Source organism: Patagioenas fasciata, chromosome 13 (assembly GCF_037038585.1).
Source record: "Patagioenas fasciata isolate bPatFas1 chromosome 13, bPatFas1.hap1, whole genome shotgun sequence".
NCBI classification, from domain to species: Eukaryota; Metazoa; Chordata; class Aves; order Columbiformes; family Columbidae; genus Patagioenas; species Patagioenas fasciata.
The window spans coordinates 15,114,129-15,121,682 of record NC_092532.1 but is presented as its reverse complement, the minus strand read 5'-3'; the positions used below and the strand labels follow the sequence as shown (position 1 = coordinate 15,121,682).

At 58.6% G+C, this 7,554-nt stretch overlaps 1 protein-coding gene across 1 annotated transcript; it reads right to left on the bottom strand.

The window, feature by feature from the left end:
- Positions 1–84: 84 nt before the first annotated feature.
- On the bottom strand, positions 85–6,221 carry CALB2 (calbindin 2). The gene is made up of 11 exons (XM_065848116.2): positions 6,091–6,221; positions 3,313–3,389; positions 3,055–3,144; positions 2,883–2,963; positions 2,016–2,072; positions 1,860–1,937; positions 1,659–1,714; positions 1,427–1,466; positions 1,268–1,321; positions 825–896; positions 85–567 (listed from the first exon to the last, which is right to left on the bottom strand). Exons 1-11 carry the CDS (start codon positions 6,179–6,181, stop codon positions 451–453), a joined length of 813 nt encoding a protein of 270 aa, XP_065704188.1. The 5' UTR covers positions 6,182–6,221; the 3' UTR covers positions 85–450.
- Between the last annotated feature and the right edge of the window lie 1,333 nt (positions 6,222–7,554).

Here is a 7,554-nt window from a genome sequence, read left to right as displayed (position 1 = left end):
GCAGCCGTGTCCCCAGTGAGGCCATAGGGGAGCCCCATCTTTCCCTGCTACCCCCTGTGGGACGGGGACAGTGGGGCTCGGGTCTAGCAGTACTTGAATTTATTTGTAAACTCTTCTTTGGTAAACAAGAAAAACTTAAGAAGAAAGCAAACAAATGAAAACACACACACCCCCGCCCCTGGAAAACAAACAAACAAACAAACCCACAAACAAACAAACAAACAAAACAAAACAAAACAGGTGGATGGATTTAAAAAAAAAAAGAGCTTTCCCCCCAAATTGGGACTTTAACAACCCAAGAGCTGCTGGGGGGCACTGGGAGGGAGGTGGGCGCTGAGCCACCGAAATGGGGGGCCCACCACTCCCCCGTGTCCCCCCAGCAGCACTGTAGTGGTGGGTGCTCCCCCATTGTGCTCATTTTTGGGGAGGAGGAGCATTGTTTGGGGGGTCCTACATGGGGGGCTCATTGCAGAGCACGATCTCCAGCTCCTTGCGGTAGAGTTTGCCCCCATCAGAGAGGTTCATGATGCTCTTCCTGTAGTTGGTGAGCTGCTGGATGTTCATCTCCTGCAAAGAAGGCAGACTGGTGGGGCTGGGCACCCCAATTTCTCCCTGGGGGGCACTCCCAGGCTTGGGACAATCCCCCCTCCCCAGGTCCAGTGCAGCATCCCGTGGGGACGCAGGGTTGGCATCTGGACCAGCATCTCTCCTGGTCCCCAGGGAAGAGGGACACAGGTGGAAGATGCTGCTGGGAGAGGGGAGGAGGCACAGGGGGGGCTTGGGGGCACCCAGGCTCTGTACCCCACTTAGTCTTCTCCTCTTACTTTCTTATTCTTCTCATACAGGTCTTTCAAAAGCGCGTCCAGCTCGTTCTCATCAATGAAGCCACTCCCATCCTGGGTAACGAGGGAGGGACATCAGCGGGGACAAGGACACGAGCCCCACAAGCCCACCCTGGGCATGGGTGCGGGGGCACCCCCAGACCCTCACCCAGCACAGTCCAGGGAAAACCCAGCACTAGCCCCCCAAATCAGAGCAAGGAACTCACCCAACCAAAACCATGTGATTTTGCTTTGGCTTTCGTTTTTTGTGTTTGTTTGGTTTGGTTTTTTGTTGTTGTTTTTGTCTGTTTGTTTAAATCTTTGTTTTGTTTTGCTTTTTGGTTGATTTTTAAAATTTTGTGTGTGTTTGGGTTTTTTGTTTGGTTTTGTTTGTTTTTTTCAGAGTTACATTTTTTGTGTCCGTTTCCCAGGAGCCGGCTCCCTACCTTGTCGTAAAAGGCGAAGATGGCATTGAACTCCTCCGAGGACAACTTCATCCCCTGGGCAGTGGCAAGGGACACCAGGGTGTGAGAGGGGGAAATGGAGCCACAAGTAGGGAGCAGGAACTTTTGTTTTCAATATTATTATTATTATTTTTATTTTACCTGAAACTTCAGAAGGAAGTTTTCTTGCACAGGCAAAAGTCTGAAAAAGGAGGAGGGCAGGAATGAGTGGGAAGGCACCAGGAAAAGACATTTTTAAAATCCAAAATTACTTTTTGCTCAGAAACAGAAGCAAATTAAAGAGGAAAACTGTTTTCCTTGGAAGCTGGAGCAGACTCTCCCTAGAGGCGAGTGTTTTGGGGTGTCTTTCCCTCCCCACTGCCCGTGACCTTACCGGGACATCTCTGAGAGCCCCAGCTTCCCGTCACCATTCATGTCGAACATCCGCAGCTGTGGGGACACAAGCAGCACCCGGTCACCCATTGCCACCTCCTCTCCCTCCCACCTGCCGTGGGGTGGTGAGACCCCCATGAGGGGACCTGCGCTGCCCCTGGGAGAGTCGTGGACCCTGGAACCACCCGCAGGGCCCACTTACGATGGTCTGTGTGTACTCCTGCAGCTTGGGCTCGTCGTAGGGCCGGTTCGCCTTCTTCAGCAGGTCCGACAAGAAGCCCTGGAAGGACAGGGCTGTGCTGGATGTCCTCAACCCTGGTGGGGACACGGCTCAGCCCACCCCCTGCCCACAGCCCACCTTGAGCTCGTTGGCTTCGATGTAGCCACTGCGGTCCGTGTCGTACCTGCGCCAAGCCTGAGAAGCAACCACCGTGAATGTTAGCGTGGGCTTGCGTCCCATGTTTCCCCCTCGACATGTGTGTATCCCCATAGCCCGCAGCATCCCCCACCACCCATCAGAGATGGCGTCATCTCACAGCTCCGGTCTCAGCTCGTGGTGGCATCACCGGTACCACCTGCTCTCCCTTGGGTGCTGGATGCTTTTGTTCAGCCCCATGCCAAGAGTTCAAGCACTATTATCCTCACCCCGACATGCGAGGCCGGGCTTTAATATTTAATTGCATCCCCCAATTAAACAATAGTGCCCACTTTCCCCCCTGCCTGTGCCAGAGAGCACTCCTCTTTCAGCTATTGCCTTCACTTTGGCTTCATTTTCCAAGCACAAGCTCCCCTCAGGATGCTGCACATCACCCCCAGCTGAAGCCCACAGTGAGGTCTTGGGGTGGCCCAGAGCATTGTTGTCTGCGTCAGCACATCCCTGGGGCATTAGGGACTGACCACCCCAAAGGAGGAATGTACAGAAAAGCTTCAAATCCTCACAGCTCACCTCACCTGGAAACCAGGACAAGGTGCTGAGCTGCCCTCAGAGGTGCCTGAGGAGCACTGAGGACTGGGAACTCATCACACTCCTGCTCTCCCCACCTAAACCAGCACCATCCACACCAGCATGCCCCCACCTCCCCTCCTGATGCTGAGCTTAAGCCAAGAGTTTGCAGGAGGCTGGGGTGGGTTGGGCAATGCCAGCTCCAAATCGTCTCTCCGTGGTGGAGCTGGGTACTGAGGACCAAATCTCATGGGCAGCCCTGGCACAGCCCATCCCACTCACCTCCATGAACTCCGAGCTGGAACCCACGTGCTGGCGGAAACACAGCAGGAAATTCTCCTCCGTGGGCAGGATCTGGGCCAGCTGCAGGGAACATGAGCATCGGGGTGGGGAACATGAATGTCAGGGGAGGACCAGGAGCATCCTGAGGATCAGCAGAACCAGCACCACTCACCTCCGCCATCTCAATTTTGCCGTCCGCGTTTTTGTCATACTTGTGCATGAACTCCTTCATCTTGTCACCCAGGTTGTCATTCTTGGAGTCCTGCCAGCAAGGAGAGGGGACGAGGGGCATTAAACCTTCCTCCCTGTGCCAGTGTCCCCCGCCTGCCTCACTGCTGGGAACCGGCAACAGTGCCCGGGTCCTGAGCCTGAACCCTCCGGCAGGAGAGAAAGGAGGAAGAGGGGGAGCAAAACCAGGAGAGGTTCTTACCACACCCGCCCCCTTCCTGGCGCTTTCCAACTCCTGGAAGAAATTTTCCAGCTCTTTGCCTTCGATGTAGCCATTTCCTAGGGAAGGAAAAAAATGCACTAAGACCCCCCCTGGTGTCAGAGGGTGGGAAGCGAGGGAGGTATGCTCCCGGGGGACACAGTGCTTGTCCCCCTCCACACCGGGACATGTCTGTGAGGTGACTGTCGCAGCAAAGAAAAGCCATCTGATGGCGAGTGTTACACAAACGCAGTGCTACTCGAATTTGCGGAGAGCTGGAGCCCCACGTATTGCAGCTCAGAGGGGGCGCAGCCCTGCGCTTGTTCCCTGCATCCGCTTGCAGGGCACAGGGGCTTTGTCCCCATCCTGTTATTTGTGGCTTTTTCTGCATCTGATGCTGTAACCAGGTGGTTTAACTAAACCTCTCCTTCCTGAGCGTCCCCCATCCAGCACTGCCTCCTCTTGACTTACTGAGGGCGTCAGCAAGGGCAAACAGGGGGCAGAGACAAGGCACCCAGCACAGCATCAGCCCCCGGGTGCAGGATCAGCCCTGGGATGGGGTCAGCACCCAGGGCAGGGAGCCCAGAGCTCTGAGGTATCTGGGGGCTCAGAATGGTCCCTGTCTCATGTATCCACCAAGGAGGGACAGCCCGAGCTCTTCTTTGTGGGCATCCGCCCCCAAAACCCCTTTCCCATTTCAGCCTCCGGAGGCTTGGACTGTGGTGCCCTGCTCTGCACCACCTTTGGTGTTGTCACCTGTGGGCTCCCAGGCAGCATCTTCTCCCCGCTGCAACACAGCAGCTGGGAATAACCTGTCCACAACCTGGCTGGAAGCACCTGGGGAAGCCCCAGGGCACCTCCCTCCCACCAGATGAGCAGCATCCCTCCCAGGAGGGCATGAGGGGCTCTGGTGATGTCGGGGTGCTGGTATGAGCTGCTGAGGGGCTTGGGTTTCCACTGCCCTTCCCAGGGTTTTGCATTTGCAGATATGGGAGAGCCCCAAGCTCTTTCCAGTTGGAAAAAAAGAATCAGCAAGAGTTTTGAGCCAGGAAAAATAATAGTGCCAAGAAAAGCCATGGCCGGTAGCTTGTTTTCCTCCAAGCAGCAGCTTGGACGGGTCTGATCCATGTCCACAGAGCGGCAGGGTGTGAAGCCGTACAGAAAATCTCCTCTGGAGAGCCACGGCCGTTCTGTGCAGCTGCACCAGCATCCCCGGAGCCTCCCCGTGCTGTGGAGCTGTGGTTGGCAAAGCGAGAACATCAAAGACCCTCAACGGAACAACATCTCCAGAGCATGAGGAAATAGGTAAAAGTCCCATCAGAGGGGTTTAAGTGTGGGGAAGAGCTTGGATGAGACAGCCCTATCCACAGGGGCATGAACCCCGGGTCCCTCCATCACCCTGTGCCCATGGGCAGAAGGAAGTGGCCGGAGCTGTTGGCGTTCCCACCCGATGTGGCCGGACACTGTCCTTGTCAAGGCCACCATCTCCCTGGCACCTGAGTTCCTCCTCTCCTGGGCACCTTGCCCACGGGCCACACTGGACCTGTGCCTGCTCCTGTGTTTTGGAGATGACGGAGCACAGCCAAGAGCGCAGCTGGACACCCACACCAGGAGCTGCCCGCTCCCACAGGGGTGCAACTGTCCCGCCTTCCCCAGCCCCCACAGCTGCCCCAGTGCCAGCTCCAGTGGTGACAGTGACAGCCATGCCAGTGTCCCTGGGGCTGCAGGAGGGGCCCCAACGGTGTGGCCAGGAGGACACCCAATGCAGGCTGAGCTCTGGCTCCAGCAGTGCAGCTGGGGACGCTGCATGATGCTTTCCCAGAATTTTGGTCCCCAAACCTCCCCCAGGGCTGGGAGACTCAGGGAAACGCAAGAGCTCTTCCCTGGGCTGCTCTCTTTCACAGCACCACGGTGCTGAAAGAAAACTATTTTCTCACTAAAATGATGCTGTCTTCTGCATTTCCCCCCTTTTTGGGGGGCTGGCAGCGATGGGGACAGGGGGTGGCATGTCCAGCTGTGACTCTGTGGGGAGACAACATCCCCATTGGGGACACAGCCACCGCCACAGCATCCCTGGGGAGAGGTTTTTGCAGGGCTGGGGAGCAGTCAGGGAGGGACAAATTGCTCCAGCCTTGGAGGGGCCATTCCTCACTCTGCTCCAAGCAGGGGACATTCTCTGTGTCACCCCCCACCTCCAGGACCATGGAGTGGCCCTGTGGCAAGGCTGGTGGCTGCACTGCCCCACACATCTCTGGGCAACCCAGGCACAAAGGATGGGGAACCGTGGGGGCAGGGGGCTGGAAGGGACAGAGGGTGGGCACTGGGCAAGGGTTTATTGGGACAGGGCACCCTGGGAAGAATAGGATCCCCCGGCAGCACCCAGAGGTGACACCAGTCCTGAGCAAATCCCAGCTCTCGGAGGACCCTGCACCCCGGCAGACCTGGAGCGCCCCTGGGCTCAACATCCCACGGGCTGGGGCTCCTGGAGGGTTGCGGTGCTGGGACGTCCCGTCCTCTCCCGACGGGGAGGTCCTGTGAGGGCCGATCGTTCCCCCGATCCCGGAGCTTTCCCGACGGGGCTGCACCTCGGGAACTCTCCATCGCGCCGGGGACCCTCCGTTTTCCCCGGGCTGCGGTGGCAGAGGCTCTCCCTCCTCCTCTGGGCTCCCCGCGACGGGATGCCCGGGGACTCTCCATCGTCCCTCCCGCTCCCGCGCTCCCGGGGATGCTCATCCCGGTGTGTGAGGTGTGACGGCGGGTCCCCCGCGCCCCGGGACTGACCGTCCGCGTCGAAGTGTCGCCAGACGTCGAGGAACTGGGAGGCGGTGAGCTCGGCCAGGTGGAGGTGCGGGGCCTGCTGCGGGCCGGCCATCTCCCGCTGCCGCCGCCTTCGCCGCCGCTGCCGCCGCCGCCCGTCCGCCGCCGCCTTTTATACCCGACGCCGCCGGAGCCGCCCGGCGCCGCCAGGGGGCGCAGCCGGCACGGGACACCGGCCGGCAACGGGGCGGCAGCGGGACAGCGCGGGGTGACAGGGACGCTGGGACATCGCGGCGCGGGGGGGGTGACAGGGACATCGAACGGTTGAAAAAGACACCAGGGGGGTGACAGAGACACCGGGGGTGGAGGATGACAGGGACATCGAGACACTGGATGGATGACAGGGACACCGGGGCACTGGTGGAATGACAGGGACACCGGCACTGCAGTGGGGGACAGGGACACCGGGACACCCGGACACCAGCACACGAGGACACGGGCACACCGGGGCCGGCAGGCTCTGCACTGGGTACCGTGAGGGGCAGTCTGTGCCACTTGTCTCTGCCTTGTCACCTACCCCTGCCCTATGTCACCTACCCCTGTTCCGTCACCTGTCCCTGCCCTGCACCACCAATGTCTGTCCTGTGTCACCCGCCCTGCCCAATGTCACTGACCCTTCCCCTGTGCCACCCACCCCTGCCCCACACCATCTATCCCTGTCCTATGTCACCTACCACCGCTCCATCACCTACCCTTGCTCCATGCCACTTGCCTGATGTCACCTACCCCTGTCCTGACCCTTAGCCCTGCCTTGTCACCCTGCCCTGGCCTGCCATCCCCTCCTGCCTGTCACTCCATCCCTTCCCCAAGTCCCTCCATCCTTTCCTGTGCCACTCAGCCCTAGCCCTGTCACCCAGCCCTACCCCTGTCACTGCGTCCTTGCCTTGTGTCACAGCATCTGTGCACCTTGTCCCTGCCCCTCTGTCCCACTGTGCTTCTGACAGCAGCTTCATGGCTCATGATTTACTGATCTCGGCGGGAGGAGCAGGACAGAGGCAGCGCCAGTGCCACCACCACCAAGGGACCATGCACTGGCCACAGCAGGACCATCAACCCACGACCCATGGCTGGGTGAGGACACAAAACTTGGACACTGTGCCCGTCTTTTGAAGGAAAAAATAAGGAAACCTCAGATAAAGGCTTTGCCGTCCATGCTGGAGGGGGTCTCCTGGGAGGGATGGGAGAGATGCTCACGCCAAACACTGACACTTTTCACCCTCGCTCCCCTTGCTGCTCACTGGCTCATCAGGGGATTTTCTTTTCCCAAGTTTTCCCAAACAGCAGGGAAATTTCCAGGCCCAAACAAACAGCCACACACGGGGTTTATCACTGGCTTGAGCACAGCCTGCCCAGGGGAAGCATTGCCATGGCTACGGGGAAAAAAATATAATTCAGATCCAGTGAGAAGGCTCAGCTGATAGAAGTGCT

Bases quoted from the DNA above. Each gene is read 5' to 3' on its own strand.
- CALB2 (XM_065848116.2), bottom strand. From the start codon at position 6,181: ATGGCCGGCCCGCAGCAGGCCCCGCACCTCCACCTGGCCGAGCTCACC. The intron at 3,145-3,312 runs GTAAGAACCTCT...CCTTGCTGGCAG, and splicing joins CCAGGAAGGGGGCGGGTGTG to GACTCCAAGAATGACAACCT. The intron at 1,715-1,859 runs GTAAGTGGGCCC...GTGTCCCCACAG, and splicing joins AGGAGTACACACAGACCATC to CTGCGGATGTTCGACATGAA.